Source organism: Nycticebus coucang, chromosome 8 (assembly GCF_027406575.1).
Source record: "Nycticebus coucang isolate mNycCou1 chromosome 8, mNycCou1.pri, whole genome shotgun sequence".
Classification (NCBI taxonomy): domain Eukaryota; kingdom Metazoa; phylum Chordata; class Mammalia; order Primates; family Lorisidae; genus Nycticebus; species Nycticebus coucang.
Window position 1 is genome coordinate 82,794,338 of NC_069787.1, and position 14,441 is coordinate 82,808,778.

General features: G+C 41.3%; 1 protein-coding gene across 7 annotated transcripts in view; it reads left to right on the forward strand.

Annotated features, from left to right (window-relative positions):
• DLEC1 (DLEC1 cilia and flagella associated protein) overlaps positions 1-14,441 on the forward strand; it is a 94,587-nt gene that overhangs the window by 4,205 nt on the left and 75,941 nt on the right. For 5 of the 7 annotated variants that reach the window (XM_053600856.1, XM_053600853.1, XM_053600855.1 and 2 more), the window contains exons 2-6: positions 585-735; positions 7,737-7,847; positions 8,899-9,095; positions 9,304-9,509; positions 11,978-12,056. In XM_053600856.1, coding sequence (XP_053456831.1) covers positions 585-735; positions 7,737-7,847; positions 8,899-9,095; positions 9,304-9,509; positions 11,978-12,056 — 744 coding nt within the window. The remainder of the gene's footprint in view (positions 1-584; positions 736-7,736; positions 7,848-8,898; positions 9,096-9,303; positions 9,510-11,977; positions 12,057-14,441) is intronic. The other 2 variants (XM_053600854.1, XM_053600858.1) reach the window with 2 other exon arrangements.

Genomic DNA, 14,441 nt, shown 5'->3' on the forward strand with positions numbered 1-14,441 from the left:
TTGCCAAAGTTTCTTTCTTTGTGTGGCCAGGATGTTATACTCCTGCTTCTGTCAGTCGCAGATGTGGGTGCTACAAAAAGGACATGGTCTCAGGCGAGCCTGTGCTAGCAGCTTAGGTAGACTCTGGGTGGCTGTCTGTTGACTACACTCCCTTTAACAAGGGAGCAAGTCTTTCCTTGCTAGCAGCTTAGGTAGACTCTGGGTGGCTGTCTGTTGACTACACTCCCTTTTTAACTAGGGAGCAAGTCCTTCCTTGACTAGGGGTCTGGATGACAGCACAGGTAGCATGCTAACTTGTACTTAGTATGTAACAGTTTGAATGGCAGCTTTTTTTACTGTGGAGCCAGGAGACAGGTTACCAAGCTTGGCTCCATTACTGACCTTGCTGTGAAACTTTTAAGTGATTTCCCTTCATGGGTTTGGTTTCCATTTTTCACATCTAGTAAGTTGGACCAGATAGTTATGATATGATAGTTCATTGGCTATTCTCTTGTGCTTCACTGGAAACCCTGATGCTGCAGTGCAGGTGAGTAAAGTGATGTAATCTCATCATATTTCTATGCATTTGATCATTCACTCGCCAGATTCGGGAACTCTATAAGCAGCGGCTGGATGAGGTTGAAATGTTGGAGAGACATATCATTCAGGCCCGTGCTCGGGCCCTTGCAGAGAAGGAACGGGCCATGACCCAGGCCAAAGTACATGTCCTTCAAGACTCTGTCAAGTTGCCTCCAGGTGTGTATAAAGAACTCCCATAAAGGGTGGTGCCTGTGGCTCAAGGAGTAGGGTGCTGGCCCCATATACCAGAGGTGGTGGGTTCAAACCCTGCCCCAGTGCAAAACTGCAACAATAACAACAACAATAAAAAATAACTCCCATATGCCTGCCACTGATTTCCCATTGTACTGAATACAATTTTATTGTATTCACTCCATTGCCCACTTCTGGTCCTTTTCTGAACATTTGGACAGCAGGTTGCAGACATGTTTCGTTACTACAGAACAATGTAATGTGCGTGTCTCCAGAGCAAGGATAGTCCTACACATTCAACATACATCCTCCAAACCAAAAAATTGACATCAGTGCAAGACTAATCTCTGACCTGCAGAACCTTTTCAACCTAAGTAACAGAGGCTCTCTATAAAAATACGGTATTTATTTGGAAATGGGCACTGCAATGAGAATATGATGCAATGGTAAACTGTGTGCACACTGAGGAAGTTAGAGGAAGACAAAGGGTTATAAAGGAAGAACGAGGAAGATTGTGTAATTGTTTTGAGATAATTATCCTTGACTATAAGGATCAGTAACAAGGGTCGTGCCAATATGAGAAAGGTTGAACAGGCAATTGCTGAGCAATTCTTTTTTTTTGTCTGTAAGGTTATGATGACCTTTATGCAAGATTGTGGGTTTCACAGATTCTCTTGTGATGGTTTTTGTTATCAGGCATTTGTGCTCGAGAACTCTCCCTTCTTGGCCTTCTCCAAATCCACTAGTCAAGTTTTTTAACACTAGTACCTCCATTTTGAATCTGACAACTTTCACAGCCTATTCAAATTTCACTAGCTGTCCCTCCTCCGTGGCTCTGTTGTCTCTGGCTCAGGATCCTATCCAGGAAGTTATTTTCGTGTCTCTTTTATGGACTCCATTGTTTGGAACAATTCATTGATTTTTTTCATGTCTTTCATGTTCTTGACAGTTCTTGATGGACCTTTTATTCTGTATAGTGGTTCTACCTGATGTTTCCCCATCACCAAACTCAGGTCATGCATCCTGGGTAGCAATATCACATAAATTCTTTGTTTTTCTCACTGTGGCACATTAGGAGGCACAGGTGGTATTGACCTCCATCACCTGGGCAGGTTAGAATCTTCCAAAGTTCTCCACATTAAATTCTCCAACTGAAATTATAATTGATTAGCATTTTATGGAGAAGTATTCTCAGATTACACAAATGTCTTGCTCCTCATCTTGACTCCATCATCAAACCACCAGCATTCACTGAAAACTCTCTTTTTAATCAACACTCTCTATGGCAGTATTTTTTTTTCTTTTTCTTTCTTTTTTTTTGCGTTTTTTGGCCAGGGCTGGGTTTGAACCCACCACCTCCGGCATATGGGGCCAGCACCCTACCCCTTTGAGGCACAGGCACCGCCCCTATGGCAGTATTTTTTTAAAGTAGTTTATTTGTTAAAGAAATTGCTTTGTTTTTCTTATAGATTTGTCTATAGTCTGCATTTTACTGATCTCAGCATTGGGCTACCATTTAATTTGTTCTTATGATCCCTATATTTCCTGTAAGTCAGTAATAAGTTCTAGAGACTTTGTGAGGTTTAGGTCCCATTGTGGTGGGAAGTCCACTTCATAGCTGGTACTGTGTGCTCCCTTCAAGGGGGCACATGGTATCTGGTTGTTTCTTTTTGTATGATGCTGGCAGCCTTTTATTTTATTAGGGCTTATAAATTAGAATGAAATGCTAATGGTAATGATAATTCTAACATTTCTTTTTTATTTGTCAGCTGAAATACTTTATTTTTAAAATAATGAGCTCTTCTAGCATCTTCAGGGGTGACTAAGAATTTTTGTTTGCTTGTTTTGGTATCATTATGAGCTTATGGATTTTATGGATATCTGTATCTTTGTTGATGCTCATCCTTGGCCAATGAGCCTTTTCATGTTAACTCTTAACTGTCATGATAATCAGTTGTCTTTAATAACTTCCTTGTTTTCTGGAATGGTGAGATGTTCCAGGCTCATCTTGCGTATTTCTGGTTCCCAACCTGGAATCAGGTTCCTTTTGTTCCCTCCTCCCCAACCAAAGACTTTGATCTATCCTCCTGCATTCCTAAAAATTATAATTTAGGAGACATATATAGCTTAAAGGAAAGGATATAGAAGAAGGAAGAAGTGGAAGAAATAGTGCCTTAGAAAGACATTTACACTTGTGGGAGCCTGCTAGGGACCATGTGCTATGTAAGTTGCATAGGTTATCTCACTGAATCCTTCCTACTATTAAAATAATAAGTTGTGAGGTAGGTTTTCTTTCCATTTTATAGGCACAGGAATTAAAAAGATGATTAAATAACTTCCCTAAGCTCAGAAGGGATGGGACCCAGAATTGAGTTTGGGTGTGTCTCCTGTCAAACTCATCTCTTTCTTCTGTCAGAAAGAGGCAGGTTGTCCACCAGATACAGTGTTTCTGGGGTGCTGATGACTTTAGGGTGTGGCTCTGAGCAAAGCCCTGTGGTTTGTGAGACCTGCCACCTGTGGGGCTCAGGTCTTTGATAGTGAACTCTCAGACACAGATGCGCCATCTCTGCCTGTTACCCCATCACCACTGCAGAGTGTAGCTGCCAGAACCCTTAGATTGTGGTTTAGATAATGATGTGGATTTCAGCAGAGATTGTTGTAGCAAATTTCCAGGGGTCTTTATTCCTGATTGTCTGATGTCCTCAGAGCCCTGAGAGTGGGATATTATCCCTGTCATTTTTTTTTTTTTACTTTTGGCTAGAGAGGAGGGGACATTCAATAATTAACTATTTGTTTTTTTTTTTTAATTAAATTATAGCTGTGTACATTAATACGATCATGGGGCACCATACACTGGTTTTATAGACCATTTGACATATTTTCATCACACTGGTTAACATAGCCTTCCTGGCATTTTCTTAGTAATTATTTGGGTTTTTAAAAATAAAAGTGAAATAAAACATTGAGAACTGGGAGACAAACATCAGTCAAAAGTTTTTCAAAAAATAAAAATTCATTTTATTTTGTATGTAAGATAATATAAAGTTATAAACAGACATTATCTGCCCTGGTTTCTCAACCTTCTGCTGATAATATGACTTTCATTTATTTCAGAAGTAGCAGAAGTAGATACCTTAATTCAACTCCACAGACACCCCTCTGGTCTCTGCTTCTCAGAGCAGGGCGAGGTGACTCTTTTATTACTAAGATAACTGTAGCAAGGACAGTCCCCTAAAACTTTTCTTATTTGAGGCACAGAGGCAGCCTTTCTCTGTTCACTGATTAAAAGGTCACAAAGTGGAAAAAGTACATAAATTCTCAGATAGAGGGAGAAAGATGATAATTCTGAAGAATATCTTGTGCTTTCATTCCCTTCCCTTGCTGGCAACTTATCCATGTTATCTTCTGGAGAGTGGAATGCCAACACCTTGTAGAGCCATGCTTGGGAGCCATAGGGTCAGTGTAGGAAGCCCACCCTTTCCACATGGGAGAAGATGGTTAAAAGGCCAGTTCAGGGTTTCCAAGGCACACCTGGGACGTGACCAGGACTGACAAGGAGAGACGTTTTCCTAACATCTGATAAACTGACCCCAGCTTCTGCAGATTAGCACCTAACCACCCACAGCCTGGGGGAGGACTGGGAAGAGAATGGTATCCTGATGAGAGAGGATACATCTCCTTGTCACGTGGCCTTTGCCTTTTGTATGGAAGTCTTATCTTTTGATATTTCAAATAGGCCATCACCAAAGCCCTTGAGAACTGGGCTGTACTGTGTCAATTTGGCATTGCTGCTACTCCCTGCTAGCCTGGAGAGACAAGGGACTACACTTCTCAGAAAGTCCTTCCCCACTGTGGTTCCTGAGAGGTTTAGGGACAGAGTCGTCTGGCCAGGGTCCAAAGAAAGGAGGCCAGTCTAGGGATTAAAGGTAGGCTTTATTTTGAAGGAACAGAATGGAGTTCGACAACAGAGTCCCTAACACAGTTTCAAGGGACTTTTATTAGTGTAGTTGGAATGTAGAAGGGGGTCATGAGAGGTGAGAGGAGTCATCTTTCTTGCAGAGTGAATAATGTGTCTGAGACTGATTTTAGAATTATTGCCTTCCACAAAAGGTGTTAATCTTGCACAAAGGTTTTATCTCTAATGCTACCCAGGACCAGGGTAGGAGATTCTGATGCTTCCAGAAATACCAACCTTGAAAAGCATTTCAGAAGGGTAGAGGGGGTTGCTGTGACCATGCCATTTGGTCTCTGACCTGCTTTCTGTCACTAGCTGTACTCCCAAAATGGCAATATTCTTGTCGGGGTCATGAGGATTTACAGGAGTATGGGAAGGGGGTTGCTGTAATCATGAAATTTGGTTTCTGGCCTCCTTTCTTTAGCTACCTATCTCCCAAATAACTGTTCTTTTGCCAACATCCTGAGGATTTCTTCCCCCCAGTGCCTGCATAGATCAGATGATGATAGGCTCTTGGTGAGTTTTGGAAAGGAAAGTCATTATTCTCAAGAAGCAGTAGCAAGCAGGTGATTTAGTGGCCATGAGTTTTGAAGCAGCTTCTAGATAACTTCTTGAGAAATCCCTGCTTTAGTGTTGCTTGCTGAAGTTGTTAATGACAATGTTTTTAGTCTGTGTTGCTATAAAGGAATACCCCAGGCTAAGCTGGTAATTTATAAAGAAAAGAAATTGACTTGGATTATGATTCCACTGACTGGAAGATTGGGAATCTGATGAAAGCATCACATGGCTTCCACTAATGGCAGAAGGCAAAGGGGAACTGGCCTGTGCAGAGATCACACAGGAAGAGAGCAAGTCAGAGCAAGAGTGCAGATCCCAGGATCTCAAGAGAACTAACAATAGATTGAGAATCCACTCCCACCCAGCCCAGGGAGAGCATTAATCATTGTTTGAGGGATCCACCCTCATGACCTAAACACCTCCCATTAGGCCGTGTCACCTCCAGCGTTGGGGATCAAATATCAATACCACGTTTGGCGGAACAAATATCTAATCTATAGCAGATGGCTCCCTGACCTTTCCTCACTCTATAATCCCCGTATTAACAACTTTATATTTGATATACATAGGTGGTTTCTGTTTTCCTGATTGAACACTATCTATTACAGTAATTAGGCCAAACCTCAAAATCCTTAATTAATATAAATGATGGGGGAACATGTGTTCTTCACTTATCTCATCTACATCCTTGCCTCCTAAGGGAAAGACCATTCAAAGGCACCATGTCTTAAGATAATGTTGATTAATAGAATAAGCAACAAAGTTTGAAAACGTCTAACTCTTCATTTATCCTATTTATACCTTTATTTTTTTTATTTTTTATTTTTTTTTGCAGTTTTTGGCCGTGGCCGGGTTTGAACCCACCACCTCTGGTATATGGGGCCGGCACCCTACTCCTTTGAGCCACAGGCACTGCCAATATACTTTATTTTTTATTGAAGTAATAAGTATACTTTTTTTTTTTTAAGTCAGTCTCACTCTATTGCCCCAGGCTAGAGTTAGCTTACAGCAACTTTTAACTCCTGGGTTCAAACAAACTCTTGCCTCAGCCTCCAAGTAGCTGGGACTAGCTAGAGGCACCTGCTGCAATGCCCTACTATTTTTTCTATTTTTAGTAGAGATAGAGTCTCACTCCTGAGTTCAAGGGATCCTCCCATCTCAGCTTCCCAGACTACTAGGATTAAAGGCATGAGTTACCATATCAGCCAATATACATGGTTTTTAAAAATCAAATAGTTGGGCAGCACCTGTGGCTCAAGGAGTAGGGCGCCGGTCCCATATGCTGGAGGTGGCAGGTTCACACCTAGCCCCGGCCAAAAACCAAAAAAAAAAATCAAATAGTTTAGAAGAACTTCTAATGAAGCATAAAAAGCCTCTATCTATAGATATCATAAATTTATCCAAATGTGTAGAATGTACAGCAACACCAAGAGGAAACCCTAGTATAAAACTTGGACTTTAGGTGATGATGATGTGTCAGTGTAGTTTCATGGATTATAACAACATACCACTCTGGCACTGATAATGGGGGATGCTGTGCCTATATGTGGGAAGGGGATACATGGAAAATCTCTGTACCTTCCTCTCAATTTTCCTGTGAACCTATAACTGCTTTAAAGAAAGCCTATATTTAAAAAACTCTCCACCTTACCTCTGCTAAAGTCTGTTCACTTGCTGAAGGTAGCCATTTCTAGTTTTCTGTATACCTACAAATAATGTTATTTATATCTTCTATAAATGATATATCTTTGCTACTATTTCTGGGCTCATCAACCATGGACATTAACAATCAGCTTCCCAGTCTGTTAGATGAGGTTCTGTCTCTCATGCATCTGCAGGTCAGTGGGGGATTGGCTGATCTGACTGGGCCTGGTTGGCTGAACTGGCTTTAAGCTGTGGCTCTAGCTGGGCATGGCCCTTGCTTCATTGGGCTCAAGTCTGCTCCTCTTGGATTCATGATGGGTCCAAGAGGAAAGGCAGGGAAGCTCCTATCACAATGATGACAGAGGCACAAGGGGGACGGTTTGGCTGTACAAGCACCTTCCAGACTTAGCCAATGTCTTGTTGGCCAAAGCATGTCACAGGGCCAAAATTAAGGGTGAAGAAGTATATTCTGTCTCTAGCAGCAGGGGGTGCAGCATCTCATGGCAAGGGGGCTGGTTACAGAGAAAGGTGAAGAATTGGGGCCATTTCTTCAATCTGACCTACTTTTAATTCTATTTAGTGATAGGCTTCTCTGTGAGTAACAAGATCTTGGTCCAAATAATACCACATACAACTTTGCCCAGAGTTTGGACTCTTTTAAGTGGCAGATAAATACTTAATGATTAGTTTCTTAAATGTCAACATTTTCATGGGGTTATGAGAAGGAATGTTGTTAGATGGTGTAAGTGTGAAGGATGAAGAAAGTTTGAGTGCAGGTTCTTTCATATCAGTCTGAAACGCCTTTGTCCTCCCCTTCCCTTCTGTATAGTGAAGACTGTTTTCAGATGGTGTGTAGACAGCCAGTTGCTACAAAAACATCGTTTGATCTGCCCAGAAGATTACTACAGTGATACAGTGCCATTTTGCTCTGCACCTAAAGGTAATGAATGCCCCTGTGGTCTCTCAGAACTTCTGATATCATTCCAGGGAAGTTCTATAGTAGCAGGGTCACACGCCATCTATACTGCCATTTACTTCCTCCTAGAGTTTTTTTTTTTTCTTTTTCTGCTTAAAAAAAATTTTTTTTTTTGAGACAGGGACTCATGTTCTGTCATCTGGGCTAGAGTTCAGGGGCATCATCATAGCTCACTGCAACCTCCAACTCTTGGGCTCAAGCAATCCTCCTGCCTCAGCCTCCCAAGTAGCTGGGACCACAGGCATGTGCCACCATGCCTGGTTGATTGTTTATTTTTATTTCTTTTCAGAGAGACAAGGTCTCACTATTTTCCTCAGCCAGTCTTCAACTTCTTCTTAGCTTTAGAGCTGAGAAGGTGTTTGGTGGGAGAGGATTGGTATCTGGAGAATTGAGGGTGCTGATGAGAAGTGTTCCATGGATAGCCTGAGTTGCATAGGGCAGTAAGGCCAAAAAGACATAGCAGAATCAAGGATCATGGGTACTAAGCCACTTAGTACTTTAAAGTTAGTTAGTTGGAAACCCATTATTTCATGCAGGTAAATAAGAATATAGCTAACACGTGGAGGACTTGCCAGGCATTGTGCTAAGAAATCTGTGGTGGTGCCAGTTTCCTTGCATTCTTGCTAGCCATGAAAGTTCACATTTAACCTTTGGGGGTGATCTTATGGGTATACAAAGCTAATACAAACTTTGATTCCTTGTGTGAACTTTTCAAAACACATCCTCACATACGGGGTATGTGTCCATGCGTGTGTACGACAATGGTCTGCTCACATTCTTTGGGTTGGAAAACTGGAAAATATTTTAACACTCTAGTCTTAAATCTTAAATACATAGAATAAGTTCCAGGAATAATTCATATGCTGAAGAGCAAGTACATCCGGTATGGTAAAGGTGAAAGTTTAAGAGAGAATATCAAGCTAACTGTGGCTTTGGTGGTTTTATTTGGTCATCTTAGAAACATCCACCTCCTCACCTTGGTACAGTAATTCAGTTTGTTTCCTTGGTGTCACAGGCAACTTCCTCCCTGGATATTCAAAACTGACATTTAGTTGTGAGATGCGTTCTGTCCCAAAGAAAGACCCGGACAAGAAGCTTGATGTTTCCTGCAAGAAGCTTAAAACATTTGAAGATGATTTAGACTACACTGTAGACAGCCTGACATGGGACTCAACTCCTAAGATCAAACAAAGGAGCAGAGAAACTGTCAAGGTTAGTTGAAGCCTGTGCACAGCAGTGTGTGTGGGCAGTGGGGACAGGGAAGCAGTGAGAGGGGGGGAGCTCAGATGACACCAAAAGTTGTGATGATCCACAATAAAGTAGTTTGCATTGGCCTGCTGGGGTCATGCAGTTGGCCAAGATGTAAACATGCACAGTCCCTTTACCTGTCACTGACTCTATACTATGGTGTGTTTCAAAGAAAGCAGTTTCGGCAAAAAATAAAAACTGGATGAACCACTTACGTGTGCCACAGAGAGAACTAGAGCGACTTTTGCTTGCCAGAATGGAGAGTCGGAACCAATTCCTAAAAAACCCTCGGTTTTTCCCTCCTAATACTCCATATGGAGACAAGTCTCTTGTTTTTCTACCAAAGAAGCTGGCACAGGGTGTAGAGCGAGAACAGAGGTATGTCTTTTTTGTTGTTGTTAAATCATAACTGTGTACATTAATTCATTTATGGGGTACAATGTGTTGATTTGACATATAATTTAGAATGCTTACATCAAACTGGTTAACATAACCGTCACGTCACTTACTTATTGGTTGTGTTAAGACATTTAGACTCTACTCTTAATAGTTTTGACATGTACCTTGCATTGTGTATATTAGGTGAGGTCCCACCAAATATCCTCCCTCCTCCTGGTCTCCCCCTCCCCTCCCTTCTCCCTCCTCTTTCCTCTTTCTTTCTAGACCAGTGGTTCTCAACCTTCCTAATGCCGCAATGTATTTTTATTGTTAAAAAGGGGTTGCAACCCACAGGAAGAGAACCACTGTTCTAGACTATAGTACATCTTTCCTTGACTTGTACTTTCAGAAAATCTGATCCTTTAGAGTAAAACCTAGAAAGTCCTGGGTTTGGTCTGTCTATACAGGTCTCTAGACTTTTCTTTTGAGGGTAGCAGTATCAGAATAGAGCAGGGCTTCAGGGTTACCTATAGATGTGGCCTTTGGACATTTCCTAGAGTCCTGGATTCATGTTTTTCTGACCTGCCAGCATCTTGAGAAATAGAGGTTGGTGTGGCTCCTTATTTATATCTAAACAAGTTGGGTCCAATGGGAGGAATCTAACTATGTGCTCCTTCCATTGGATTCATATGTCTTGGATAGTAATATTTAAAGTTTGATTAGTCACAAATAATTAGTGTAATTGTGATTTTTCTTTAAGAGAGTGCCTTTGCCTGTATTTCAGTAATTGTCCTTACGAAAGGAATGAGTTGCTTCATGGGTTCATAATTTAAGTGAAACTAAAACTATTAACACTTCTTTATTAGACAAATAATATTTTGTCATTAAGAAAAATTAGGAAATCGGCGGTGCCTGTGGCTCAGTGGGTAGGGCGCCTGTGGCTCAGTGGGAAGGGCGTCGGCTCCATATACCAAGGATGGCAGGTTTGAACCCGCCCCAGCCAGCTAAAATAGCAGTGGTAACTGCAACAAAAAATAGCTGGGCATTGTGGCAGGGACCTGTAGTCACAGCTATTCAGGAGGCTGAAGCAAGAAGATCGCTTAAGCCCCAGAGTTGGAGGTTGCTGTGAGCTGTGATGGCACAGCACTCTACCGAGGGTGACAAAGTGAAACTCTGTGTCGGAAAAAAAAAAAAAAATAGAAAGAAAAGAAAAATTAGAAAACATTAATATTTAGATGTGAATTTAATTAATTTATTTTTGAGATAGAGTCTCACTTTGTCACCCTCATTAGAGTGCCACAGAGTCATAGCAACCGCAAACTCTTGGGCTCAAGAGATTCTCTTGCCTCAGCCTCCCCCGTCACTGGGATTACAGGCACCTGCCAAAATGTCTGGCTATTTTTAGAGGCAGGGTCTCACTCTTGCTCAGGCTGGTCTAGAACTCAAGAGCTTTGGTAATCCACCTGCCTCGGCCTCCCAGAGTGCTAGGATTACAGATGTGAACCACCACGCCTAGCCAGAAAAGACTAATATTTGAAAAGAAAAACATCACCTGTATTAAAAACACAGTTAACATATTGATGTGTTAGCTTCCAGAGTTTTTCCTATGCATATTGAAAATACATGGTTACATATATTTTCACAAAGATTAGATCATACTGTGAAATTCTTTTATAAGCTATTTTAACAACAAAAACCACCACCCCCACACACAACCCACCTTAGGGTCAGGCAGGGTGGTTTGATGCCTATAATCTACCATTTGGAGGCTGAGGGAGGAGGTTCCCTTGAGGCCAGGAATTTGAGATCAGCCTGGGCAACAGAGTGAGACTCTGTCTGGACAAAAACAATTTTATTTTATTTTATTTTATTTATTTATTTATTTATTTAGAGACAGAGTCTCACTTTATCGCCCTTGGTAGAGTGCTGATGGCGTCACAGCTCACAGCAACCTCCAGCTCCTGGGCTTAGGTGATTTTCTTGCCTGAGACTCCCAAGTGGCTGGGACTACATGCACCCACCACAATGCCCAGCTATTTTTTTGTTGTTGTTGCAGTTTGGCTGGGGCTGGGTTCGAACCTGCTACCCTCGGTATATGGGGCTGGTGCCCTACTCACTGAGCCACAGGCACCGCCCAACAAAAACAATTTTAGAAACATTAGCTGCCCACAGTGGTACACACCTGTAGTCCCAACTACTGAGGAGGCTGAGGCAGGTAGATTGCTTGGCCTAGGAGTCTGAAGTTACAGTGTGCTAAGATGAGGCCACTGCATTTTAGCTTGGGTGACAGAGTGAGACCCTGTTTCAAAAAAAAAAAAAACACAAAAAACTAAACTAATAAATGACATATTGTGAATATCTTTGATGGCTTGGATGCATTTATTTTTACCTTGGTCAGTCACAACCTAGTATTTCATCATATGGCTGAAACTAATACCCTTTCTTTCCTGTCTTTTTCCTTCCCACAGTTGTGCTGATACTCCAGTATTTCTAGCTAAGCCATCGGTCGGATTTTTCACAGATTATGAAATTGGATCAGTGTATGAGGTAGAAATCTTTTTTCTTTACATATCTCATACATTTGCTTTCTTATCTTTTAAAGTCTTTATTATAAAATGTTTAAAACATACATAAAACTATGGAAAAGACTTATAATGCATCCATCATGCAGCTTTCACAGTTATTAATATCTGCATTTTGCCAGTCTGTTTTCATCTGTTACCCTTACAACTTGTTCATGTGTCTAAATGCACACGCACATACAAGAGTCTTGTAAGGAAAAGGCGGCATGCTGTGTCATTCTTCTGGCAAGTACTTCAATCATCAGTAAGTATCTCTAACAGATAAGGACTTTCACCCATAACACCCATCACACCCAGCACTATCTCCTTAATATCAGTTAATCACTTCTTAAAATCAGTTAATAAGACAAGTCACATCTGATAGTCCCCCATTTGTCAATTTGTTGTTGGTTTATTTAATCTGAATCTAAACACTGCATTTGATTACAGTATCTCTTAATTCTCCTCCCCCACTTCCTGCTTTTTTTTTTAATTCCTGCTTTTTTAAAATGTTTGTTAAAACATTTGTTAAAAATGTTTTTTAAAAAAGCTGCAATTTCTTACATTCGGATTTGGTTGATTGTGTTGTCAATATTATGGTGACATTAAACATCTTCCTTTATAGTCCATATTTTCTGTAAATTGATAGTGAGACATAGAGGTTTAATTAGATTAAGATTTAAATTTTTTTTCTTTTTTTTTGCCAAGAATACTTCTTTGGTGGTATTGCGTACTTCTTATTGCATTCTCTCAGGAGAAAGCGTGGTATCTGAGTTTCTCATTATCAATGATGAATGGTGTCAGGTGTTGTAAGCCTGATTTATTCTTTATAAAATTCTTTTTTTTTTTGTGGCTTTTCCATTTTTTTTTGGTTAAATTTATTTTTATTGTTAAATCATAGCTGTGTACGTAAAATTCTTATCAACCTTTGACTTGATGGTCAGCATCCTTGAAGACTGCAAGGTGACTGTTGCCTAGATCCATTTTTCTTAAATTGGGGGTTATAAAATGGTGATTTCTAATTCTATTATTCCTTCTGCATTTATTAGCTGTGATTTTCTATTTTAAAACAAATTCCTTCTGGCTTCTATTCATATGTCTTCCTCCTTGTACTCTCCTTACCTCTATAGGCAATTATTTCTGTTAGTTTGGGTTCTTCATTGTTTCTTTTTGAAACCATAAGCAAATATGTGCATATATTTCAATCTCCTCTCCTACTGTCCTCTGCACCTTACATCCAGTGATTCCCACAAGAGCAGTAAATAGAGACTTTCTTCATTCCTTTTTCCTAGCAGCAGTCCATGCCCTATCCACACCTCTTGAGAAAATACCCAAGAATCTGGACTCCTGGAGGACAGGCTTACGGACCTCAGAGTGAGAGTGGAGGGGAGTGCTGGGAGTTCAGAATTATATGTAGAGAATATGTACAGTTTTAAACAGTTTTATGCCTGGCAGGAGAGGGCCATGGCACCCTAGTAGGGGAAGAGGTCCATTTTTTAGAGGATCTCTCCTGTGGGATATAATGGGAGGACTTTTGAACTCTGCTCGCTTGTTTGTATGGAGTACTGTGAGCCGTTCTCATGGGGGAGGGGACTCCCATCTGCTTGGCCATGGATTTTGTACCTTTTGTTTGTATCCTTGGGGTTGCAGCTTGCCTCAGCAGGGTTGATGTGCGTTCTTCAACCTTCTCTCTTGGCCCAGCTCTAATCCACCAGGTTACTTGCTAAACTTCTGTCCTTTAACTCTTTTTCTGGACGGGAGCTTCTGTGGAAAGCTGGCTTCAGTCAGCCATCTTGCCTCTGCCCCCTAGGCGATTCTCTTGCCTCAGCCTCCTGAGTACCTGGGACTACAGGCACCCGCCACAACGCCTGGCTATTTTTTTGTTGCAGTTTGGCTGGGGCCAGGTTTGAACCCACCACCCTTGTTATATGGGGCCAGTGCCTTACCCACTGAGCCACAGACGCTGCCCCCCAGCTTCTTTCTTAATGCTAACTGTTCACCATCCTGGAGAATCAGGTTGAGAAGAAGCTTAGCAGTTTCCACCTCCATTCAGTGTGTGCAAAGACAACCAGGCCTAATAATAACAATCTCTTCACAGAGGTGGGCATTGTACTTTGAAGTCTGAAGAGCACTTGCATATTCACAGTTCTTTGGGCTTCTCAACCATTCATGGCAAAAGGAGACTAATATGTCAACTCTGGTTAGAGGAAGCATTTTGCTTACTCCTTGAATTTAACAGTAATTGTTCTCATTTGTATTTCGGTACTTGGTCCTCATACTTCAAGGACAGTTGGAGAAGTTGCCAACAACTCACAGGAAAGGAGCTGTTAATAAAATCATTTCAGTTGGGGAGTGGAGCAGGGCAAAGGGA